Source organism: Pyrgilauda ruficollis, unplaced genomic scaffold, assembly GCF_017590135.1.
Source record: "Pyrgilauda ruficollis isolate IOZ18807 unplaced genomic scaffold, ASM1759013v1 scaffold23, whole genome shotgun sequence".
Lineage (NCBI taxonomy): Eukaryota > Metazoa > Chordata > Aves > Passeriformes > Passeridae > Pyrgilauda > Pyrgilauda ruficollis.
The window spans coordinates 16605493-16629501 of record NW_024522539.1 but is presented as its reverse complement, the minus strand read 5'-3'; the positions used below and the strand labels follow the sequence as shown (position 1 = coordinate 16629501).

The following is a 24009-nucleotide window of genomic DNA, read 5'->3' as shown; positions in this document are numbered from 1 at the left end:
TTGGAGGCTGTGGTGTCACTCCCTGGAGGCGTGGGGGAAGGCATGGATGTGGTCTGGGGAGAGGGGTGGATGGAGCCATGAATTGTGGGTGCTGTTGGTGGGTGACTCAGCTGCGAGGGAGCTCTAGCTGCTGCCCAGTGCATTGCTGGGTCCCACTTACCTGAGGTCCCTGCAGGCCCCTAGGCTGCAGCTGGAGCTCCCCTAATTGCAACTGGAAGCTAATGAGGCTGATGGGAGGGAGCTGTGTTCTCCCACTGTGCCAGTGGGGGGGCTGTGAGGGGCGAGGGCCCCAGGGCTCCTCTCTGGGGCTGGGGAGGGCTGAGTTGCCCTCAGGCTGCCACAGAGGACACTTGGTGTGCCCCGTGTCCCTGGAGCAGGGCAGCTCCGGCCTCCTTCCATGTCCCACAGCGGCCTTGTCGCGGTCACCCCTCCTCCTTTGGGACTGGGCGCTGCGGGTCTGCGGATGCTCAGTGCCCTCTCTGAGGGCCAGGTGTGGGAGGTGCCGCTGGCACCACAGCTCTCCCCAGTTCCCTTCCCGGGCGGCTCCCTCCTGCTCCGGGCCGCGGGGCGCAGCGGAGCGCCTCAGGCTGGCCCCGCCCGCCGCTCCCGCCTCGCCTCGGCCCCTCCTCCGGGCCCTCCGAGCCGCCAGGGGGCGCGCTGGCCGCTGCTGGCTTCCGGCGCCTCCCGCCATCCTCCGCTCTTTTTCCGCGGCTGCCGCCGACATGGTGGGTCCGGGTCCCGCCATCCGCCGCCATCCTCGGGAGGGCCCGCGCCCCCGCGGCGGGGAGCGGCAGAGGGGGCCGGAGGGGACCGGGGCGAGGGGCAGTGGGGGGCGGCGGCGGCCGGGATGGCTGGGAAAAGTGGGGGGACCGGGGGTGGGGGGCGTTGGGCCTGGGCTCGGCGGAGCCTGACCGGCGGCCCTGCCGCCCACACCGCGTAGGGACGCGTTCGGACGAAGACGGTGAAGAAAGCGGCACGGGTGATCATCGAGAAGTACTACACACGCCTGGGGAATGACTTCCACACCAACAAGCGCGTGTGCGAGGAGATCGCCATCATCCCCAGCAAGAAGCTGCGCAACAAGATTGCGGGGTGAGGCACTGCGGGCTCGGGGCACTGGGGGGTCCCGGCTGGGCTTTAGAGGGTCGGAGGGGGTTCGGGCACCGCGGGGCTCCGGATGGGCTTCGGGCAGCTGGGAGTGTCCCGGGGGTTTTGGGCATGGGAAGGTCCTGGGGGATTCGGGCACGGCGTGGGGTTCCTGCTGAGCCCTGCATTCGAAAGTGATTACGGTCCCGCCTGTGGCCGGGTCATTGATAGTGCAGGGAGAGGAGAGCGAGAGTTTTCCCGTGTTTGGGGGGGTCTGTGTCTCCCCCAAACCCTGTTGCTGTCGGACACTTTGTCTCTGATGTCCTCTGGAGATGGTGGGATAATGCCCGGGTCAGTGGTGGGATATCGCCGGGGTAGATGGTGAGAGCTGTTCTCATCCTGCTGTGGTTCCGGGATTTGGGGTGTGGGGAAGGGTGACGTGAACCTGGGAAAGCCCAGGACACCCCCGTGTCCCCACAGGTATGTCACCCACCTGATGAAGCGAATCCAGAGGGGCCCTGTCCGCGGCATCTCCATCAAACTGCAGGAGGAGGAGAGGGAGAGGAGGGACAACTACGTCCCGGAGGTGAGGCTCCAGCTTCCCCATCCATCCATCCTGCCTCACTGTATCTCCATAAACGGTCCCAAGTTTTAAAACAAACCCTCAGCCAGGAGGAGCTGAGGAGGGTTTGGATCAAGGAGGCCGAGGTAGATCCCTCCAAAGCTGCCACCTGGCACAGGAAGGACAATCGGCTTCTCATGGTTTGGTTTTCCTAACTAAGAATTCGGGGAAAAAGTAATTTGATGGGAAGCAGGAAGGTATTTCAGAGCAGCTGAAAATCTGCCCTGCAGTTGGAATCCCCAGAGGGAGGTTTTGGTAGAACCCCCTTGCCTTAACCCTCTGTTTGGACAGGTCAAGATCTCACCTGTCACCTGGGCGGGGTGGTCCAGGAGGGCTTCCCTTGTTCCAGAAATGTGATCCCGTTGCTCCTAAATCTTGTAGCCTTCAGGCACAGCACATCTTACCCTCTTCCCATCAGCTCCTGGCAGAGCTGCTGGTTTCTGTGCTGGTACCAGAGAGGGGTTACAGGGAGGGGACTCCAAGCAGGGAAGGAGTGTCCGTGCTGCAGCTGTGGGTGTAGTGTCAGCACACAAACCTGTGCTGTTTGTGGTTTCTTAGAAGAATCCTGGTGTTACGTAGCTATTGGGGAAGGAAACCTGTGGAGGTAGAGTTTTTGGGGTCTGGAGAGGGCTGGAGGAGGTTTTGCTGGGATTAAAGAGCAGAGGAGCACAGGTGTCCTGGAGGTGGGACTGCCTTTGTTGGTGCCATGGTGGCCTTGTGTCACAGGGCAGCTGTGAGTGTCACTGATGACTGCCAGGACTGGCGCAGTTGAGGGTGCCATGCCAGCTCCTCAGCAGCCTTGGCCTGGAGCAGGTTGGGCCTCAGTTTCCAAGGATTTGCCATAAACCAGGCTTTTCCCTCTACTGCTAGTGGCCTCTTGCAGTGTTCAGTCGGGAAAGCTGTGTTCCATCAGGATGCTCCTGGCTGTGCTGCTGGAACTGCTCCCCAGAGCAGTGGGATGAGAGCAGAGTGGCTGTGGGGACATTGGGGTTGTTGTGGGGCTTTACCAATCACACCTTTTCTCTCCCCTCTGTCCCCAGGTCTCTGCCCTTGACCAGGAGATCATTGAAGTGGACCCAGACACCAAGGAAATGCTGAAGCTCCTGGTTAGTGGTCACAACTGTCCCTGCCCAGCTGCTGGCATATCCCTGGCACAGCTCCTGCTGCCCTGAGTGGCTGGATGGTGTCAAGGGCATCCCTCTGCCCCGGGTCCTGTGGGAGGATTAGTTCATGTATGGCTTTTGAAAGGGCAGAGGCATGGGGGCTTTGCCACCAGCAGGGTGAGGGTGTTCCTTGCCCTCCATTCTGATGATTCCCTCACCAAGGAGTCAATCTCTGGAGCAGGGTGGTCTCCCCTTCTTAGGAGACCTGTGTCCACCCTTGTGCTGCCCCAGCACCTTCCCACACCTTCCTGGAGGAACTTGCCTCCACTGTCAGTGGGCAGGATGCTGTGACTGATGCCATTCTTCCTGTGTTGTTTTCCAGGATTTTGGCAGCCTGTCCAACCTGCAGGTGACCCAGCCCACAGTGGGAATGAACTTCAAGACGCCCCGAGGAGCGCTCTGAGTCTGTCCCTGTGTGTCGCTTTTCCAATAAACGTGAGGAAACCATCTCAGCCTGCCTGGTCTTTAGACACCCAAGGGATGAGGGAGGGAGGGTTCTTGGGGTGCCACATTGGAGCACACAGAGGACTCAACACCTTCATGTGCACCAGCATCTTTTTGGGTTCTTTCCTGGCAGTTTGGGGTGTGAGGTGTAAAGCTGTTATTTTAGAGGCTCTCCTGCCTTTGGGGCAGTGGAGAGAACAACCATGGTGGCTCCTTGGAGCTTGTGGGAGCCTGTCCTAGGTTTTCCTGTGCTTCCTCCGAGTGGACAGCCCAGGAATCAGGCTGTACCATAATAAAAGTTGCTTTTTGCTACCCTACTGGTCACTTCCAAGTGCTTAAACGAAAGGGGAAAAGTCTTAAAATTCCTTGATTAAATTAAAGTGAGGAGACCTTGGATTGTCCCTCCAAGAAAAACTTGCTTAAATTAGTTAAAACACAGCTTAAACCACCATCCCTGCCCCGGAATAAAAAGAAACTATTTCTGTTTTGGGGGAAAATGTCTGTATTTATGTTTGTTGTGAAATTTAGTTTTAGTAGTTACTTAAAGAAGCAAATACTGCTATAACTGTAGCCAGTACTTAAATAACACATTGAACTCTCTGAGCTGCAGTTGGATAATTTATAAATCATCTGGCAGCTCTTACATTGAAGTTTTTGCTGCTGCAGCCACCTGTTCCTTACCATTTCCTCTTCATTTTGGTCTTCTCACAATAAATGCTACATTTGCTCTGAACCCAGTACGCTGCATAGCCCGAGGTGCCAGGGATAAAATCGTGGAGTTCCCCCTCATATTTCTTCATGTCCCGTGCAGAGGCATAGCCTGTGGAGGGAAAATGGGCTCACTGAGTCCCTGCTCCGTGTGCTCCATCTGCAGCCCTTTCCAGGTGGATTTATTTACCTGTCACCATGTTATTTATTGGGTATTCCTGGAGGGCACGGTATGGAAATTCTCCCTGGGCAAGTGCTTCAGAGTCTGTTTCTTCACTGCTGTATCAGGAGGGGAAAAAAATCTGTGTTTAGTTCCTGTGTGTTAGGATTGCTTGGAATCGGGGGTGCATCCAAATCCTGCCACCGAAGGTAGGAAAATACCTCTCAGCCAGGTCTAGCACTTCCTCCTCTGATTCTTCCTCACAGGCATTTCTTGCTGCTTCTGGTTCCTCTGTCGGATTTTCGTTGGGCTGTGAATATCAGCACAAGAATGAGTTACAGTTGTGCCCTGGGTCACCTGCAGAGCACCTGGGAAACATTCCCAGTGCATGAATTGTTAGGGCTCATGATTTTAAGCATAATTCAGAGTTAAATTTTAAATTTAAGGGCACTCCTGCTTCAAAAGTGCTGGCAAGTTGCTTTGAGAGGAGAGTGAGCAGTGACATGGGGAAGGAAAGCAGCACACCAAAGGGCTGAGCTCAGCCTGTGGCAACTGGAATGCCTGGAACAGCACACTGCTGACTAGATATGTCTAGGGCAAGGGAGGCAGACAGTCCTTCCAGTGCTGTCTCCCTCAGGATGTCATGGTGGCAGGGACACACAGCACAGCAAGCATTAGGTTGGAGAAGACCATCGGGTCCAACCAGTGACCATCACCACCTTCCCAACCAGAGCAGAGCACTGAGTGCCACATCCAGTTTTGGGCAGCCCGTTCCAGTGCCTAATCACCCTTCTGGGAAGAAATTCTTTCTGATGTGCAACATAAACCTCTCCTGGTGCAGCCTAAGGCAGTGTCCTCTCATCCTGTCCCTGGGAGCAGTGCCTGACCCCCACTCAGCTCCACCCTCCTGTCAGGGAGTTGTGCACAGTCAGAACGTCTCCTCTGAGCCTCCTTTTCTCCAGGTTGAGCTTTCCCCCAGCTCCCTCCTGGTGCTCCAGACCCTTCCCTGGCTCAGGGCAAGGGAGGCAGACAGTCCTTCCAGTGCTGTCTCCCTCAGGATGTCATGGTGGCAGGGACACACAGCACAGCAAGCACAAGGAATCAGAATCAGGTTGGAGAAGACCAGTGACCATCACCACCTTCCCAACCAGAGCAGAGCACTGAGTGCCACATCCAGTTTTGGGCAGCCCGTTCCAGTGCCTAATCACCCTTCTGGGAAGAAATTCTTTCTGATGTGCAACATAAACCTCTCCTGGTGCAGCCTAAGGCAGTGTCCTCTCATCCTGTCCCTGGGAGCAGTGCCTGACCCCCACTCAGCTCCACCCTCCTGTCAGGGAGTTGTGCACAGTCAGAAGGTCTCCTCTGAGCCTCCTTTTTTCCAGGTTGAGCTTTCCCCCAGCTCCCTCCTGGTGCTCCAGACCCTTCCCTGGCTCAGTCCCTTCTCTGGACCTCCTCCAGCACCAAAATGTCCTTGAATTTAATTGAGGGGTCCAGAACTGGACACAGCACTCAAGTTGGGGCCTCAGCAGTGCCCAATACAGGGGAAAAATCAGGACTTCCTGGTCCTGCTGGCCACACAGGCCAGGTGCCACTGGCATTCTTGGCCACCTGGGCTCACGTTCAGCTGCTGTTGATCAGCATTCCCAGGACGTTTTTTGCTGGGCTGCTTTCCAGCCACTCATCTCAGTCTGTAGCTGTGCAGGAGTTATTGTGGCCAAAGTGCAGGACCCAGACCATGGCCTTGTTGACCCTCCTACAAATGACCCTGGTCCATTGATCCAGCCTGTCTGGGTCCCTCAGCAGAGCCTGCAGCCTCCAATAGAACCACACTCCCACTCAACTCGGTGTCACCTGTGTATCTAGCAATGGGGGACTCAGTGCCCTCATTCAGATCTTCAGTAAAGGTACTGAATAGGCCTGGGCCCAGCACTGATCCCTGGGGGGATCCTGGTGACCAGACACCAATTGTCCCAGCTGTGGGCTGCAGTTCTCCAGGAGGTGCTGTGGGAAATGGTGTCAAAGGCTTTGCTGATGTCCAGATAGGCACATCCACACCCTTTCCTTCATCCAGTGAGTCCCCTCGCCATGAAAGGAAATCAGGTTAGTCAGGTAGGACCTGCCCCTCCTAAATCCATGCTGGCTGGGCCTGATCTCCTGGTTTCCCTGGATGTGCTGTGTGATGGCACTGGAGGTGACCTGCTCCATAACCTTCCCTGCCACCACTCACTGAAAGGTCTGTAATTCCCTAGACCCTCCTTCCAACCCTTCTTGTGGAGGCGTGTCACATTGTCCCTTGTCATCTGGGCCCTCCCCAGTGAGCCAGGACTAGTGATAAATGATGGACAGCAGCTTGGCAAGCTCTTCCTCCAGCTCCCTCCTCGCCCTGGGATGGATCCCATCCAGGCCCATGGACTTGTGAGCATCTCAGTGGCACAGCAGGGCAGTGACTGCCTCCTCCTGGATTTCTGGGAGTCCATTCTGCTCCCCATGCCTGTCTACCAGCTCTGGGGGCCCTTTGTCCTGATCCAACCAGTCTTAGTGTTGAAGGCTGAGGCAAAGAAGGGGTTAAGTACCTCAGCCTTTTCCTAGTCTTTGGTGATGGACACTTCAATAAAGAATGGAGGTTTTACTTGGCCCTCCTTTTGTTAATAAAGTATTTATAAAAATATTACCCTTTACAGAGGTGGCCAGATTAAGTTCTAACTGAGCTTTCACCTCTCTAATTTTCTTCTTTCTGCATGACCCAAGGACATCTTTAAATGCTTCCTGAGTTGCCTGCCCCTTTTCCCAAAAATTATACTCTTTTTCCCCTGAATTCCTGCGCAAGCTCCCTGCTTAGCACAAGCTCGTCCTCCAGTACATACATGTGTAATACAAATTTTTTATCTTACCTGTTCTTCAACAGCATCTGCCTTCTCCCAAATAAACCGGCCAATTTTCCTTCTGATTTCTGACAAGAACAACAAAACTAGTGACTGAGAGCACCAAAAAACAGGGCTGTGGCAGTTGCTGCCAGTGTGGTGCCCTGCAGGTGCCTCTGGGGACAAGCCCAAAGGCAGAGTCCTGCCCCTGGGTAAGGGCAATCCCAAGCACAAATTCTGGGTGGGCAAGGATGGATTGAAAGCAGCCCTGAGGAGAACTTGGGGGTGTTGGTGGATGAGAAGCTCATGGATATGACCCAGCCATGTATCCTGGGCTTGTCTCTGGCATCCCCAAGAGCAGCAGGACTGGAGCTCCTGGAGAGAGCCCAGAGGAGGCCACGGAGATGCTCTGAGGGTGGAGCCCCTCTGCTCTGGAGCCAGGCTGGGAGAGCTGGGAGTGCTCACCTGGAGAGGAGAAGGCTCCAGGGAGATGTCAGGGCCCCCTCCAGGGCCTAAAGGGGCTCCAGGAGAGCTGGAGAAGGACTCGGGACAAGGGCCTGGAGTGACAGGGCTAGGGGGAAAGGCTTCAAACTGACAGAGGGCAGGCTTAGATGGGATACTGGGAAGAAATTCTTCCCCTGTGAGGGTGGTGAGAGCCTGGCAGAGGTTTCCCAGAGCAGCTGTGGCTGCCCCATCCCTGGGAATGTTCAAGGTCAAGCCATTCTGTGATAATAGATGGATCATACTCTGCCCTCTGGGAGGAAGAGCCGCTCCCAAGCAGAAGGAAAAGTCCCTCCCTGCAGTAACTGTCAGTGCCAAGGCTGTACTCGTGGGGGATTTCCATGGGAAAATATCCCCAGATGATTTTTTTTGCCTGACCTTCATGCAGGCAGGCAGGGGGCAGGACGAAGCGGCCCAGAGCCACCGAGGGCCTCTCTCCATCTCGGGTGCTGGCACACACTGAGAGGTAACAGGAGTGAAAGACCGTGGCTCTGCCCTCCAGGTAACTGAGACTCTCGTGTATGCTGGAAGAGAGAAAGAGAGCTGGTTTCCAAAGGAGAACCTGCAAGCAAACCAAAACCAAAATGTTTAAGATGGGTGTTGTCATGAAACCTGCTCTGATTTTTTTTTGCCAAAACACCTAATTTTCTGTGATTTTCTACCTGTGAGACTCTACCAGTCACGTCCCCTTACAGTCCCACCTCCCAGGGCCAGCCTGGAGGAGGGACAAGAGTAAATGTATTTTTAGGGATTACACAGTCCCACTCTGCTCTTGAGGTGAAACTACTTCGGGGAGGGCAAAGACAGGATTTTTCTACGATTATCCTTCACCACACTGGTTCCTGCTCACACAGCTGAGCACAAGGAAGTGGAGGTGGAGGGTGTTCCAGCCCTCACTGTCCTCCTTAGAGAGGAACTAAATCTTGTTTGCTGGGTTTAAGGATGTGTATAATAATTACATTTTTTCACAAGGAACTATCTAACAATATACATTGAATATATATATATAAAATTATCCAGAATTCCCCCTTGAGGAGCAGGTTGGTCTGGCAGCACGTTGTTGCAGAAGAAAAGTTGTTATTCTGTGTTTATTGGAATTCCCCTCACTTAGCTGGAGTAGGTGGCTGAAAGATTCCAAAATTCAAAACCAGTTTTAAGCACTGGTGTGTTAAAAACAAACTACTTAGTCCAGCCTAGCAAAGCCTAAAAGAAACATGGCAGCTTCCTTTCCCATATATATTTACATGACTAAATAATGAGTAAATACAAATATTCACTGATCTTGAGGAAGTGAGGAAGATCATTAAGACTTTCCTTTTATATCTACAAATGTGCCATAGCTCTCTATTTTAATTTTTTTTTTAATTATTAAGCATTTCAGTCCTTTTCCGTCCATTTTTACCCCAGTGCTTCCTTTTAGCATTAATTCACACTGGCTTTTTAGCAAAAGGTTCCTTCCTTGGGAATTGCATCGGCTCTGTTTTAGATGCTGATTTTCCAGCAGATAACTCACAGCCAGCAAGAAAACAGCACAATTAATTGAATTCATATCACAGTTAAGCCCCTCTCAACACATGATGTTTTTTTCTCTGTTCTATCTATCTATAACTTAGTGTGGGGTGAGTTTTCCTGAGCCCGCTGGGCAATAAGATCCTGGCAGATCCATGACTTTAAAAACACACCCTTGACTTTTACAGGATGTCAGTATCCATGAAATACTTTTCACTAAATACATTAAAGCGTCCTTTGCCCACCTGCGGGTGTCGGGGTGGGCAGCATCGCTGCTGAAGAGGTAATCAGCATCCAGCCAGTGGGCGAGTGTCCCGCCAGCGTCTGCTGCAGGGGACAGGGAGCGAGGTCAGGGTGGGCACCCAGGGGCTCCCACCTGGGGGTGACCTGGGTGGGGACAGCTGCTTCTGGGGCCGCAGAGACGGGCCCTGAAGTGGAACTGTGGCAGCTCCCCATGGCTGTGGGACTCCCATTGCTCCCCCGAGGGTTGTTCAGGGCTTTTCCCCAGTGTGAGGGCACCGTGGGCTGGCCAGACTCGTGCTCTGCCCTGTTGTGTGGGTCTCAGTCCCACAGAGGGGTGACAGGGCTGTGTCCCCACTGCTGTTCCCTGCTGAGGAATGATGGGGCTCTGCTCCCCTCCTAACTCCCCCTGAGAGGTGACAGGGCTCTGCCCCTGCCAGATCCCCGGCGGATTCCTGCAGCTCCGTGCCCCGGGGCTCCCCTGGACTTCGCTGTCGTCTGCCCCCTCACCCCACAGTCCCCGCGGGCCCGGGCTGACACTCTGCGAGAACCAAGCACTGTGTCCGCGGAACATCGCGGCGGGAGCCGCCCTGAGGGGAGCGGCCGTGAGGGGAGACGAGGGCGGGAGCGGCCCTGAGGGGAGCCCTGAGGGGAGCGGCCCTGAGGGGAGACGAGGGCGGGAGCGGCCCTGAGGGGAGGGGCCGGGGGGAGGCGGGAACCGCCCTGAGGGAACATGATGGCGGGAGCGGCCCTGAGGGGAGCGGCCGTGAGGGGCCGGGGGGAGGCGGGAACCGCCCTGAGGGGAGATGATGGCGGGAGCGGCCGTGAGGGGAAGCGGTGGTGGCAAAACCCGGCGAGAGGGGGAACGGCTGGAGCGACGTCAGGGAGATTTAAGCCGATATTAGGGAAAGGTTCTTCCCCCCAGTGTGGCCGGGCACTGGGACAGCTCCCCAGGGCAGCCCCAAGGCTGACAGAGCTCAAAGGGCACTTGGACAACACTCTGAGGCACAGGCTGGGGTTTTGGGGTGTCCCGTGCAGAGCTAGGAGTTGGACTTGATCCTTGTTCACCTAGAAACTTTTCTCAGAAAAACCCTTTCATTTTGCTGATTCCGGAAACTGCTTGCAGAAAAATTGCTTTTATTTCATACAGCACAAATGAGGCTTGTTTGATGCTTGAAGCTTTCCAAGATATCCCTCAGGATAACCCATCCCCTGGGAACTGCGGCCAGCAACAGCGGCAGCACAGCAACATTCTGAGTACCTCAGAACCCCAGGGATGCTGGATAAAACAGAGAAGGTATTTCTGGACATGGTCCTGAAATCCAGCAGCTAAAGGAAATCAGCCTCTGATGTGGTCATATATTGTTCTCCCACAGACAGGGGATTTTTGAGTAAACCATCAAAATGTTTCTTAAGTAGGAACAGAAAAATTCCACAGATGCAATCGGCAGACCTCACCAGTGTGGGAAGATGATGATGTGTCCTTTGGGGACAGGGTCACTTCACATTGCCCCCACTGAATCTTCAGTTCCGGCAGCCGTCTCCACTCCTGTCCTAATTAGGGTGAAGCACTCTTGGTGGAGTGGTTACCCAGCAATTATTCTGGTGCCTCTTGAGGATAGGAAAGGCGGAGCTGAGGTGGTGGAAAGCACTTTTGTGGCCCTTCATGATCCAGGGGAGGAGGCCAGGACATGTTCCACAGCTCCTTGGGCTCACACAGCACCTTGTGCTGCTCCACCAGGATGTCTGAGAGAGGACCTGAAACCTTTTCCCCTCTCCCAGGCCACCTTCTCTCACACAGGGAGCACTGCTGGTGCTGCCTGGTTACCAGAGTGCATCTGGTGCTGCATGCTGAGCTGTGTCCTGCTGTCCCATGCTGAGAGATGAGCACTGTGCACAACCAGCCAGCCGTGACAGCCCCGCCTGTCCTGCCTTGAACACCCTCTGATGAACTCAAAGGGATCCCCATCACAGGGCCCTGCCCCTCAGCAACCTACCATGTAGGTGCTGGACCTGCAACAGCCTGGATTTTCCAAATCCCTAACAAAAAAAATGGTTATAATGAAAATAACTAGGGAACAAGACAATATCCATCAAGAATCCCAAGTGTATCTTCTGTGACACCATCACAGCCAAGAAGAGACATGGGATGCCCTGAGCCACCAGGAACCCTTGATCCCATACAAGTGATCCTGGTTAAATCCATTTGGATACAAATCCTCAAGCAATCACTCTGATTTCTTCATAAAATAAAAATGAGCTGATGGCAGCAGCATTGGTTTTGGGTAGTGTGAATCCCCCACAGTGCAGCAGAGGACTGGCCCCAACTGCACTTCTCCATGGGTTCAAGCTCAGAGAAAACCAGAACTGAAATTCACCAACACACGTATCTGCTTCCCCCAGGCTCAGCTTTACACCACACACACCAAGATGCATCTGCCAGAGCTCTCCCCATTGGAGTGAGCACCATTCCCTGCCATTGCTCCCTGTGTCCCCAAGGCTCTTTATCCCTTTTTAAATCTTGTTCCTTCCCTTCAGACCCATGCAGGAGCCTCCAGCCAGGCAGATACCACATCAGCAAAAAAAAAAAAAAAAAAAAAAATCTTTAATTCTCTTTTTATTGATGGAAAAGTGTTCTTGCATCTTCTCAGTGGGATATAAAAAGCACAAGTGCCCATCATGCCACCAAGGCTACATACCCACCCACAACCCAGTGGCCATCAGAGCCTGTGAAATCAGCTTGTCAAATGACTCTGAAGAAACATTTTAAGGACCAGCAGTTTATTAAGGTATACAAATCCTGCAAAATTTTGAGCAGCGAAGAGTTACTATTGTTTTTTAAGCAGTAATGGGGGCATTTTTAGCTACATGTTCAAAAAGCCTGGAGGTCTTCCTTGATGCTGTGGTTAGGTGATACTTTTAACAAGGCTTATTAGCAAATTTCTGAAAGGAAGTTCATCAGTCTTGTGGCTATGATGAAGAATGACAGAAGCTGGAGAGGATGTTGACTTGCAAGAATGTTTCAAATCTGCATGGAGAGTAGATTGACGTCAGTCACTCTAGTGGCACCTTTAACTGCAAACATTTTAGGACTAAAAACCAGTTTCCTCAGAACAGTCTGACTGCAGGGTCCCTGCAAAACCACCTTCCAGTGAGATTCCAGTGAGACTTTTCTGTCCCCTCCTTGGTGGAGTTCAGAGTTCAACATGTCAAGAGGATCCTTGTTCTCCACCCCAGGGAGGAGTTTGTCCTGCTCTCCACTCTTTCCATGCCAGCTCAGTAAATCCTCGTCCCCAGACCACAGTGAAGTCACCCACGTCCCACCTCCAGCCAGCCATGGCATCCCTCACCAGTGTCCCACCAACCACAGCCATGGTGCAGCACATTCCAGACCCTGCCTTGGGGCCAGGCTCACACCCCCACTGCCCAAAGGTGAGCGACAAACCACAGGAGTGACTGTATACAACTTTTTGTATCTCTGCAGGAACTGGGGCATTTCATATAAAGGTCCTGTCAAGGCTTGTCCCAGGAACAGTTAATCATTATCCACCCTCTAACAGGGCACATAATGTAGCTGTTTCAACCAGGATTACATCAGCTCAGCCACATATTCAGTTTCTTTTCCCTATCAAGTTTTAAACTAGAATTTCCCCATTGCTACATCCAGATCAGTTACACACAGAGAGTTTGAAGAACTTGGAGCCCTCAGACTGAGACACCGGTGAATTAAACCCAAAGGTGCTTCTGGTTCGTGCCTCATGAATCCCACAGGAGGCTGCCCTGCCCCAGGGTTACCCAGCCTGCCCCCCACTCTGAGGCACAGGGATCTGGGGTACAGTGACTTCCTGCTCCTCCCCTGACAGGAAACAGCACTTCAGGCCTGAGGGAGCTTTAGGGGACCTGCCACAACTCTCTCTCTCTGCGGTATCTAGCTGACACAGCAACGACATGCAAGGAAGATTTTCTCCAAAGTTCTCCTTTTTTTGGAGCAAAGGACTCTTGTAGGCACGGGATGGCCAAAACCACACCAATATAGTGGGCAGAAAGGGCGTGGAAAGAGTTTTTTTGTGTCCCAAATATGATCTACTTTTTGGCTGTGATTGCTCCTGTTCCTCAGCTTTGCAAATCTCCACCACCCCCCCCAACGATACAGAAATGGGTCTGTATTTCCCTTACCAGCATGGCACACAGCATGGGAATAACTCACCATGGATTATCCCAGATGCAGCTCAGAAGTCTGGTTCTGCAGGAAAGAAGCACAGAGCATTAGACATGGGGGCTAATGGCACCCCCTGTCCCCACAAGGATTCCCCCAGAAACAGCCCCAGTGTGGCAACCAGCTGCCTTCAGCTGTAGCTGAGGCTAAGCCAACACCATCAGCCCCGACCACTGCTGTGTTTCCTTTGTCCTTCTTTATACTCACACAATATAAAGCAAAGATTCACTGCATGGCCCACCACCTTCTAGTTAAGTTCACCAAGGCAGAGATCGGTGACACAGCATCACCAAATCCCTATGGATTAACACCAGCGTGTGTCCCCTCTGAATCCTTCACAGGTACGTGTAACAGCCTTTTCAGCTAACACCAAGTTAGCTTTCTATCTCTAACACCTTCAAACCTTCAAACCCCACTCCGTTACAACACCCTGCTTCCCAGGAAAAGGAACAGAGACAGCATGGATATAAAGCAAGAAGCTCCAGCACACAGGAGGGAAGGCACAACTTACCCCAGAGGTAATTGCGTGGCTCCGGCATGGTGGAATGCGCCACCCTGCAGGAGAAGACGTCATCCCTTGTGGGGACGAAGGGCACATAGACCAGGCGCTGGAACTGCCACTTCTCGTTGAAGGACAAGTCCCCGTACTTGACGCCGGGAATGGGCTCCCCGTTCTTCAGGAGTTTGATATCAATCCTGGGTGGGTGAAAGCCAGTGACAAAGCAGTGGAGGGTGTTCTCCTTTCCCTCCTCGGCGCGTGAACGGGCGTAGACTTCCACCTTCGGCGCCTCTGGAGAGAAGGGCGAGGGCGCGTGAGAAGCGGGCCAGCCGTGGGCATCGCCTCGATGCCAACACTCGCTCACCCACCCGGGCACAGTGACCCGGACCCGCCGGGACCCCGCAGCCCCTCACCCCCGTCAGGACCCTTCGCGCCGCCCCAGGCACTCACCAGCGGCCGCTCCCAGGCCGAGCAGCGCCAGCAGCGCAAGCACACCGAGCGCCAGGGCCGCCCGCGCCATCGCCGCCCGCCGCTGCCTCGCCGTTTCCCGGAATGTCCCACCCCTACCCGCATTCCGCCTTTTATAGCCTCCGAACCCGCGGCCAATCGTGGCGCGGAGTGGCACCTACGTCATCAGTTTCCAGGTAGAACGGGAGCTCTGGGGTTGTGCGAGCCAGCTTGGAAGCGCTTTCGCTTTCAGTTCCGCCCTGGGTGGGGGGAGAAACCGGGCAGAGACCCCGGGGCGCGGGCAACAGCGGCTGGCCGTGAGCCCGGGTGGGCAATGGCACCTGGTCTGGACCAGCCCCGGTGTGGCCGCAGGCCCAGGGCAGCGCCCGTCCCCGGTGCTGGGCGCTGCCGAGGCCACACCCCAAATCCTGGGTCAGTTCTGCGCCTTTTACTCAAAAAAGGACATTGAGGGGGTGGAGCGTGTCCAGGGAAGGGAACAGAGCTGGGAAAGGAGCTGCAGCGCCAGGAGCAGCTGAGGGGGCTCAGCCTGGAGTAAAGGAGGCTCGGGGGGACCTTCTTTCTACAACTCCCTGACAGAAGGGGGCAGCCAGGTGGGGTCGGGCTCTGCTCCCAGGGAACAAAGGGGAGGACAAGAGGAAACAGCTTCAAGTAGCACCAGGAAAGGTTTAGATTGGATCTTAGAAAAAAGTTATTCTCTGAAAGGGCTGTCCAGCCTTGCCACAGGCTGCCAGGACAGTCCTCATCCCTAGAGGGATTTGGATTTAAAAGCCCTGTGGATATGGCACTTGGGGACATGGGTTAGTGGTGGCTTTGGCAGTGATGGAGGAATGATTTGACTTGATGGTCACAGAGAGCTTTTCCAACTTAACTGGGGGTAAATCTCTTGCAGAAGATTTTGTATCTAGGGCCAGTATTTTACCGACAGGCTATGGTGGAGCAAGCCTCCACCTTCCTTTTTAACCTCTTTCAAAACCTGTGTGGTATGTCTCATTCCAGCAGCTGCAGGGTGGGAAATTGACTGTTGTTCTAGCACAGCAGAGACTCCCTGACAGAAAACGTGAGAATTCTGACACCAAAGAAACAGGTTTGCCTCCTCCAGAAGAACTGTGAGCACCAAAGCCCAGTGAGGCTAGGAATGCCACTGAGTGTCCCAGTAGTGCTGCTTGGAAGGAAAATAAAGGGAAAAGAAAGTCAAGTCACTGCTAGTGGGGAGAAAAAGCAGCATGGTGTAAGCACCAAAACACTAAGTCCCTTTAGGACCTCTTAATGTACCTCATTAAAACACAAATTAAATTAATATACCATGTATGGTGAACACCCCAAAGGCAGCAGGTAAATCAGGAGAGGCCAAGCAAAGGAAAATCTTGAAAACACTTGTTATCAGTTCCCACTGGCCCAGCTCCTGCTGGGTTTGCCAGCTACTCAGTGAGCAGTGCCAGCCATGCAGCTGAAAACACTCAATGTTTTTCTCAATGTGGGATAAACAGCTGCAGCTGTGGCCAGAGCCTTATCAGGGATCTCAGGTTCCGGCAGAAATAATCCCTGAGCGCTCCATCAGTGGCAGAGTTGTTGTCAGGATCATCGCATCAGGAGTCACCAGCCCAGTCCCGCTGTCCCAGGGGTGAATCTGGCTCTGCCCAAGTGGACACTCCCCTCACCTCGGGGAGAGGATGGCAGGACATGGAACCTTTCCATGGGCCCTTTGGGATGTGAATCCCTAGCAATGACTCTACTGTAACCCACACCACCTGTCAGAATTTCCCAGTAAACAGAAGCACAACTCTTCCACATGATGTTTATTAAAAGCCACAATGATTTGGTTAGAGTAGCCAAATCTTCCATTTTAGGAACATTTCTGCTTTTATTAGCAGAATATTGGGAGAATTATTTGGGAGTGGGTGACATGACCAAGTGCTCCTGGTATTCAGGGGGATAAGGGCAACCCGTTATGCTTTGAGGGATGCAGAAATCTACAGTGTTAGTGTTGACATCTGTGCTCGGTGTTACCTACCAGAAAATTCAATCCCGACAGACCACATCCCACCAGTTTTCCATAACTCCTCAGAAGGATATCAGCTCTGAGAAGAGCATGGCAGCCAAGGAGCGGCGGGGGAAGCCGGGCTGGGCTGCTGCGCGCTCCGAGCGCCGCAGGTGCGGCCACTGCACCCCCCGGCCCGCGCTGCCCCCCAGCTCCAGGGGCTGCTGGGGGGCACGGCCAGGCCAGTGCGCAGGCGCGGGACGCCGCTGGGAGCCGCCATGCTGTACGGCAGGCGCATGCCGGGGCGGCGGGGCCGGCCCATAAAAGGGGCGGCGGGGGCACTGTGGCCCCGTAGAGGGACCCGGGACGGACGGAGGGTGGGTGAACGGGAGGAGGAGGAGGCGGCAGCAGCACCACCACCGCGGGATGGCGGAGGGCGGCGAGAGCGTTGTGAGTGCCTGCCCTGCTCCGCTACCCCCTGCCCGCTGCCGCCTCCCGGCGTCCCGCTCCCTCTGCGGTGCTCGTTCTCCGGGGCTGGCGCTCCCCGGTGCGGTCGGTCTCGGAGCAGAGTCTGCCCTGGAGGTGCTGGTGGGATGCTCTTCCCTGCCTTGTGCTCGCGTGCCGCCCGTGCCCTCGTAGCGGGTGTTCACTCTGAAGCCTAAAGGTGTCTCAGCCCAGCCGCGCTGGTGCCGGCAGAGCTGCGCCTCCTGTCCTCGCTGGCAGCGCCGCTGGCTCCTGCTTTTCCCTTTTCCAGCTGTGAGCCCTGTGGTTTGCCTGGCACCACCAGTAGAGTGTGAGAGGGAGGTTGGGTGCCCCTCCTCACTTTGGGAGTATGCTAGGGTTACCTCTCCCTTAGCGAGGAATCTGCTGCTTCCAAATCCAGATTATCGAGGATTTTCTGCTGGTGGAAGATGCACTTCTGCTGGAAGAGATGGCTGAGGAGGATGAGGAGCTCGACCTGTACAACGAGATGACTTTTGGGTTAGGTAAGACCTTAGGGGAGTCCTGGTGTTGGAGAGACCTGCCAGCACTCGGGGGGAGCAGACACCCTGGTGGGCACTGCTTAGGCCTTTACCCACCCTGCTGTGTGCTGCTTCCTCCCCCTCTAAGACCGAGACTCCACAGAGGAGGATGTCCCAAAACTCCTGGTGGTACCGGAGATAAGCCCTGAGGTGGCCAAAGCACTGGTAGAGGCAACTGGAAGAGCAGCTGAGCAGCTGGAGGAGCTGGCCGAGGAGGAAGGTGGGATAGAGCTGCAGATGGAGCAGGTTAACTCTCAGCTGGAGGAAGAGGTAGAGGAGCTGGGGACTGAGGAACAGGAGGAAGATCAGGAGTGCTTTGAGGAGCCCAGTGAACTGGGAGACCCAGCAGTGATGAGAGCTGTGCGGAGCAAACCCACGCTGGAGGTGATGTGTGAGCAGCCAGGGGGTCCTGCTGCTCCCCGCTCCGTCCCACACCTGTGGGTCCTGCCCACAGGACTGCCCACTGGGGCAGGGAGGCAGACCTTTAACTCCCCTTTCCTTGCAGAGCCAGGACTCAGCGGTGCTGGACAGCGGGATTGGGACTTGCTGGGAAGAGTTTGGCAAGGAGGACACGGTAATAATGTCCCCACCCATCTGGTGATGAGGGTGGCTCCTGTGGTGTCCCTTGCTCTCTCCTCTTGTTCATTTGCCTCATGCCAACATCTCCCTGTTTTCTAGCTGGCGATGGATCCCATGGCATGGGGCTCCTGCCCCGGCAGTGTCCCACGCCACCTCATGCTGGAGGTGGGTACCTCCAGCCAGGCCTTCAGGAGTTGGATAAGGGCTCTCCACTACTCTGGAACAAGGGTCACACAGGGGATTTGGGACACCTGGGACATCTCTAAATGGCTCTGGAGGTGCACAGATGTGTCTTGGGTGCCAAGGCTGTGAGTGCCCACCTAAAGCAGGGCCTGGGTTTGAAGGCAAAGTTGTTGAGACTGGGGGGACTGAAACCCCTATGCTGGGTGTTCCCATGGGTCTCCAGCTGCTCCACACTATGGGGGTGGGAGCCCAGCTGGTCTTGGTTGAGCAGTGACCAAAGGTTTTAGTGAGCTGACTATTGCTGAGGGAGCTAAACTGTTCCCAGCTGTGCCCTGTTCCCACCTGCCGCCTCCTCACAGGATAAAGCCATCCTCCAGGTCCTGGAGAGACCTCCACCATCTACCAACATGGCTCTCGACTTCCTTGGCTCTCCTGTGCAGAGGGGCTATGGGGGCTCTTCCCGGCTCAAGTGCTCTGACTTAAGACTTATGTCCCCCAAGCCTTTCTCCCAGTGCTTTCTCCAGCAGGTAACAGGTTTGGGGGTGCTCTTGCATCCCTTCTTTCTCTGCCTCCCCTCCTTGGAGGTACAGCCTTGAGGACAGGCCTGAGTGACACCTCCTGTCTCCTGCTCTGCACCAGGCACCTCTGATATCTCCTCGCTCCCCGTGCTCTCCTCAACCCTTCCCACCAGCTTGCAGACCCTCTGCACTCTTCACTCCCAACCAGGTAACGTGGTGGGCTTTGAGCCATCGAGGTGGTCCTGGAGTGGCAGGGGCTAGGGAGAGTGGCAATGTCTGCAGGTAGCACTTTGCCAGAGGGGTGGGAGCACAGAGCTGTCTGACCCCTCTGGGATGCTCAGAGGGGAAGGCTCAGACCCTTGCTCTCCTCTCTCCCTCTCAGACAGCAGGGTATGCGCCTCCAACCCCTTTCCAGCCTGGGTCCCCCACCGTGGGCAGCCCACCACAGCCCCTGGGCGTGCACTTCAGGCCCATGTCCTCTTCTTTGGACCCTGCTGTCTTCTTCAGCCCCTCAGCCACGGGCCCGCTGAACTTCAGGTAGCAGGAGTGGGATGTTGGGGTGGGACTGGAGGGGTCCTACAAAGCAGCTGGGCGTCACCTCACTCTGGAGGTGTCCCAAAACTCCCCTTGACCCCTGTCTGGTGTCCCCTGCAGCACACCCAGCCACATGACCCAGCTGCACCCCCAGCACCAGCGCATCCTGATGCAGCGGCAGGGCAGGCAGGTGCAGAGGTATGGGAGGTGCTTTTGGGTGCAGGGCAGGGGGGCTCTGGGTGGGCACAGTGGGCTGAGTTCTTCTCCTGTGCTAGTGTCTCCCCCAAGAAGCTGTGGTCTCGGAAAGTGGACCCTTATGCTGGGCTGATGACTTCCAAGGAGAAGGACTGGGTTGTCAAGGTGGAGATGATGCAGCTGCAGAGTGAGAATATAGATGATGACTACTACTACCAGGTGAGCTCCTGCTGGCAGCACCTGCAGCTTGTTCCCCTCAAGGTGGGGCTTTGGGAGCTGGAGAAACCCTTCAGGACTGGTGGAGAGGGCTCCTGGCTTTTCTGCTGTTACAGACCTACTACCACCGGCTGGAGCGCAAACAGGCGGAGGAGGAGCTGCTGGGCAGGCGCAACAAGCCCCCCAAGCTGGTCACGCCGTTCATCCAAAAAGTGGAGACCTATGACTCTGGTGAGGGGTTGGGGCAGGTGTTGGGGGGCTGGGTGAGGAATTCTGGGATGTGTTGTCACTGTGTTCCTGCTCCTCCGCAGTGGTGCGCATCGCGGGGTCGCTGGGCCAGGTTACAGTGTCCACCTGCTACAGCCCTCGCCGGGCCATTGATGCTGTGCACCATGCCCTCGTAGAGGAGGAGGTAGGTGAAGGGAAGATAGGCTGGTTAGGGCCCTGAATTGCCAGGAGTGCTGCTTTAGGAGCTGCCCTGAGCAATAGGATGGGGCACACAGTTGGAGGAGGTACTACCTCAGCAGTGGCAGCTTGTGCCCAGCCAAGGAGTGGGATTGGGTTCTGGCCATGGTTTCCCCATGGGACTGCTCTGTATCCTGAAGCCACCTCTGATCCTCAGGGAGCAGCTGGCCCAGTTCTGGGCTGGTGGCAGTGTCTAGGGATGGCTGTAACCTTTGTGCCTTCCTTTCTATCCTCCCAAAGGCTGCAGGGACCCACCGGCTGCGGGCGCTGCACAGGATTGAGAAGGTGAGTGAGTGGTGATTTGGGGAAGGGCAGCATAGTCCAGCTTTTCTGTTTTCATCCAGGGATTTCTCTAAGGGGACATCTACCTAGGTAGGGTCCTGGACAGCCAATTGGTAGATGTCCAAGCTTCCTCCTTACCCTGTGTCATTTTTCCAGCTCTTCCTGCAGCTGCTGGAAGTAGAGGAGGTGCAACAGAAAATCTCCCCGGGGGAGAAACAGCCCCAGAGGCAGGAGCAGAAGAGCCAAAAAGTGGAGAGTATCTACCAAGCCTTGAAAATCAGGGCTTGCAGCAGTGAAGAGTGAGTCTGTGCTGTGGGAAAGGGGAGCAGGCAGCATGTCCTGGTCCTTGTAGACCTGAGATGGTCACTGATGAGCAGGTCTGGGTCACAGGAGCATTGGGTCCTTCCTTCTGTGTGTCACTGCAGCCTATGCTGACCTGCCTGTGAACCTTGTCCTCCAGTGGAGCTGATGCTGGTCCTTTTGGATGGACAGAGATGCTCCAGGTCCCTTGGGATTTGTGCCAATGGAGCCTTTGTTCCCAGGGAGGCAGAAGATGAATTCCTGCAACTGCTGTGTGTGCGGAAGGGCAAGAAGCTCGTGGCCCGGCTGCTGCCCCACCTGATTGGAGAGCAAAGGGAGAAGATCCTGCTGACGATCACCTACCACCTGCCCTTCCTCATGAAGAAGGACATGCTGGATGAGGCAAGCACCTCCAGCCAGGGCAGGGATGACCTGGGCTTTCTCCTTCCTTTGCTGGGGGTGGCACCCTGGGCAATGAGGGGGGCCTGTGTTGTGGGGTTAGCATGAACAGGAGCTTCTTCCCATCCATGGGGAGGAGAAGGCCTCCATGAGTTAGTTACCAGCAGTGACCCTCCCCTCCAAGTGCTGGGATGGGGGTGTGGCTGTGACAGGTCAAAGGATCTCAGATTCCTGCTCTCCCCTCTGCTCTGCCCAGTCTCTCCCCCTGCTCTACAGCCCATTGAATGAGGTGGTGGGTGAGGTGACCTTCAGCAAACTCATCGAGCTCCTGCAGGAGCTCACCCATCCTCTACCTGAGTCTTCGGAGCTCCCCCTCACCATGGCCTTGAAGAACCAGGTACGTGGCCCTGAGCCCCATTGTGTCCCTGGGGTGCCACTGCTGCTGGCTGTGACACTCCTGGTGCTTTCCTGCAGTTTGGCATCTCCTTGCTCTATTCCCTACTGAGCCATGGAGAGAGGCTGCTGTCCTCACATGCGCCACTGAAGCCGTGCAGAGGGGACTTCGAGGCATGGTGAGTGCCGGTGTGAGCTGGGGGGAGGGTTTGTCACTGCTCCGTGGGGTGCTCACCCCTGTGCTGGTGTCCCCAGGACAGACACGGTGTACCTGATGTCCCAGGAGCTGTCACGCCTGCCTACAGCCTCGCTGGCAGAGCCTCTCTTCTTGCCCAGCAACCTTGTCTTGCTCTTCTGCCGCTACCTGGACAAGCAGACTGTCTACCACCTGGCAACCAAGATGTCCGAGTGAGTACTGCCTGGAATGGCTCTCCTGGGGATCCCCCAGGGGGACAGGAGCACATAGACTGGGGGCTCACTGCTTCCATCCCCCCCTGGAATTCTCTCCAGATATCTGCTGGTCTGAGCTGATCCTGGTGCCTTTGCTCCCGCTTCTTTGGGACAGACCAGCACCCTGATACTCCAACCTCATCCTTTCCCTGCAGGTGCTCCCCGCTGCCCGCGGAGGCTGACATGCTCTGCTGAGCCCTGGGAGCTGGGGGTGGGGTCTGGAGCCGGTGGTGCCGGGGTGGGCAGGGCCCGATGCCGTGGCTTTGGAAGCCAACGCTTACCCTGGTGCGGGGCACTCTGGGTGACACGGGCAGGGCTGGCGCCCAGGGGCTGATGCCGCCCTGTCCCGGTGCCTGGGAGCACGGGGGTGGGTGGGTGTAACTTATTTTGGCCTCCCCCCTGGCAGTGGTGGGTGCTGGGTCATGGCAGGGGCCGAGGCAGTGCACAGGGGCGCTGGGAGCACCTGGGGGGGATTTTGTCTCTGGCACATTCTGTACAGTGCTTGAAATAAAATAAAAAGGTGATTAATGAGCTCATCTGGCTCCTGGGGCAGCTTATGTTGGATGCACAGTGGTCCTATGGGCATTGCTGGGCAAGGAGACCCCTGGTCTGGGACAGGAGAGGGGAGGGATGCTCAGAGGATTGAGGAGAGGAGAAAGGAGTGCTTGGAGAGGGGATCAGAGGCCCCACACACCTGAGCACACATAGGGAGGGGAATGGGCTGGGAAAGAAGGGATGTGGTGGTGAAGATAAGTCAGAGCTTGGCCTGATAGGGAAGTAAAGATTGGTGTAACATGGGAAGGTTATGGTGGGGAAGTTTTAAACAGATGTGGGTGGGTAATAAAGCACCTCTTGTCTCTGATGAGCTCCCAAAGGCTGTTTAGTCTGAAGTCTTCCAGCAATTCTGACTACCCCAAGCTGATCTTCACTTTTGTATCTGAGCTCTGTGTGTGCAGTATCTGCTCCCATTGTGGGAATCTTGGTAGCTCCTGCCTGTTTTATGGTGGGATTTCCCCTAGTCCTGTGGGAGAGCTGGGACTGGGCCACCCCCACCCACCCAGAGGTTTAAACCTGACACCCAAAGCCTGGTGTGTACTCAAAAGAGGTTTGCAGCACAGAATTGTCTCATCCTCAGACTGCTCAAGCTCCAACCTTGAGTGGATAAAGCTAATTCCTTTAAAAGGGCATCCTTCAGGGGCCAAAGGGAGAATTTACAGAGAATAAGGCTGTGAGGGCTTGGGTGGGACTTATTTCTGCTGCTCATCAAGGTAGCTCAGTTTCTTCTCCTTCAGAGAGTGCAAAGTCCAGCTGGCAGGACCTCCCAATCCTTCTGGCAGCTGTATCTCCTCCTGCTCATCTTAAAGAATGTATATGCTCCTCATGCTTTATCCTTAGGGAGTTTTCTGGAACAGCTGTGTTCATTCCTAGCCATCCTCTTCAAAAGAGTGACCCTGGCAGGTTCTCCATGGGGTGAGCCCCTTGTTCCAACCCCACTAAGGCAATGTGGGAGAATTCCAGTGTGGGGTCTCACCTGGCAGTGAAAGAACCGACCTTGCTGTTACAAATCCCAGGGAGAATTTCAGGCAGGAGAGAATTAGCAGCTGCTCATTGATAGCAGGAGCTGGGGAGGACACTGGCAAGTCCTTCAGATAAAGATAAGCTGTGTTCTGTTTTCTGTTTGCTCCTTGCCTGACTGCCAGTGTGGCTGAAGGATGAAAGTGTGACCTGGCTGCAAATGTGTGCTAGACCAAGTTCTCTAGCATGGAAGGTTGGAGATCTCTCCTGGATTTTGCTGCTCCATTACAGGAGGGAAAAGAAGGAAAACCCATCTCTTTGTTACTCTCCCACAGCACCCAGTGCTTCCCACATGGAGGATCAGACCCTCTCCATGGGGCAACACCCAGGAATGAATCCAGCTCAGGGGTGTATTGTACTTCTGAAGACCCCCGGATCATTCAGCTGCATTTGGATGTTCTCCTTTAATCCAGAACTGCTGGAAGTCTGGGGTGTCTCACCTG

General features: G+C 55.2%; 4 protein-coding genes and 1 non-coding gene across 5 annotated transcripts; 3 read left to right on the top strand and 2 right to left on the bottom strand.

The window, feature by feature from the left end:
* The first annotated feature begins 582 nt into the window (after positions 1 to 582).
* RPS17 (ribosomal protein S17) lies at positions 583 to 3318 on the top strand. The gene is made up of 5 exons (XM_041469196.1): positions 583 to 725; positions 941 to 1092; positions 1567 to 1672; positions 2749 to 2814; positions 3194 to 3318. Exons 1-5 carry the CDS (start codon positions 723 to 725, stop codon positions 3272 to 3274), a joined length of 408 nt encoding a protein of 135 aa, XP_041325130.1. The 5' UTR covers positions 583 to 722; the 3' UTR covers positions 3275 to 3318.
* LOC121354620 lies at positions 1267 to 1394 on the top strand. The gene has a single exon (XR_005955306.1). It is a non-coding gene; the product is annotated as a small nucleolar RNA SNORA71 (small nucleolar RNA).
* Positions 3319 to 3455: 137 nt separating the features above from the next.
* TERB2 (telomere repeat binding bouquet formation protein 2) lies at positions 3456 to 9868 on the bottom strand. Its single transcript, XM_041468943.1, has 7 exons — positions 9805 to 9868; positions 9300 to 9381; positions 7924 to 8069; positions 7075 to 7133; positions 4405 to 4493; positions 4214 to 4302; positions 3456 to 4135 (listed from the first exon to the last, which is right to left on the bottom strand). The coding sequence occupies exons 1-7, from the start codon at positions 9866 to 9868 to the stop codon at positions 3993 to 3995; spliced, it is 672 nt and encodes a 223-aa protein (XP_041324877.1). The 3' UTR covers positions 3456 to 3992.
* Positions 9869 to 12054: 2186 nt separating this feature from the next.
* Positions 12055 to 14614, bottom strand: B2M (beta-2-microglobulin). The gene is made up of 4 exons (XM_041469212.1): positions 14460 to 14614; positions 14022 to 14300; positions 13502 to 13537; positions 12055 to 12322 (listed from the first exon to the last, which is right to left on the bottom strand). The coding sequence occupies exons 1-3, from the start codon at positions 14527 to 14529 to the stop codon at positions 13524 to 13526; spliced, it is 363 nt and encodes a 120-aa protein (XP_041325146.1). The 5' UTR covers positions 14530 to 14614; the 3' UTR covers positions 12055 to 12322; positions 13502 to 13523.
* A 2119-nt stretch (positions 14615 to 16733) lies between these two features.
* Positions 16734 to 22434, top strand: PATL2 (PAT1 homolog 2). Its single transcript, XM_041469211.1, is given in 20 exon segments — positions 16734 to 16823; positions 16825 to 16905; positions 17339 to 17441; positions 17566 to 17861; positions 17983 to 18051; positions 18156 to 18221; positions 18599 to 18766; positions 18879 to 18965; positions 19140 to 19294; positions 19412 to 19489; positions 19567 to 19705; positions 19819 to 19933; positions 20014 to 20114; positions 20408 to 20452; positions 20606 to 20748; positions 20992 to 21151; positions 21405 to 21545; positions 21623 to 21720; positions 21797 to 21949; positions 22147 to 22434. Coding segments are annotated over 20 exon segments (2328 nt in total). The 3' UTR covers positions 22187 to 22434.
* Positions 22435 to 24009: the final 1575 nt, after the last annotated feature.

Excerpts from the sequence above, each read along its gene's own strand:
- RPS17 (XM_041469196.1), top strand. Across the intron at positions 1,673-2,748 it reads GGGACAACTACGTCCCGGAG|GTCTCTGCCCTTGACCAGGA; the intron begins GTGAGGCTCCAG and ends CTCTGTCCCCAG. Across the intron at positions 2,815-3,193 it reads AGGAAATGCTGAAGCTCCTG|GATTTTGGCAGCCTGTCCAA; the intron begins GTTAGTGGTCAC and ends GTTGTTTTCCAG.
- TERB2 (XM_041468943.1), bottom strand. The coding sequence starts at position 9,868 with ATGTTCCGCGGACACAGTGCTTGGTTCTCGCAGAGTGTCAGCCCGGGC. Across the intron at positions 9,382-9,804 it reads GGGCCCGCGGGGACTGTGGG|CAGACGCTGGCGGGACACTC; the intron begins GTGAGGGGGCAG and ends TGTCCCCTGCAG. Across the intron at positions 4,136-4,213 it reads AATAAATAACATGGTGACAG|GCTATGCCTCTGCACGGGAC; the intron begins GTAAATAAATCC and ends TTCCCTCCACAG.
- B2M (XM_041469212.1), bottom strand. The coding sequence starts at position 14,529 with ATGGCGCGGGCGGCCCTGGCGCTCGGTGTGCTTGCGCTGCTGGCGCTG. Across the intron at positions 14,301-14,459 it reads CGGCCTGGGAGCGGCCGCTG|AGGCGCCGAAGGTGGAAGTC; the intron begins GTGAGTGCCTGG and ends CCTTCTCTCCAG.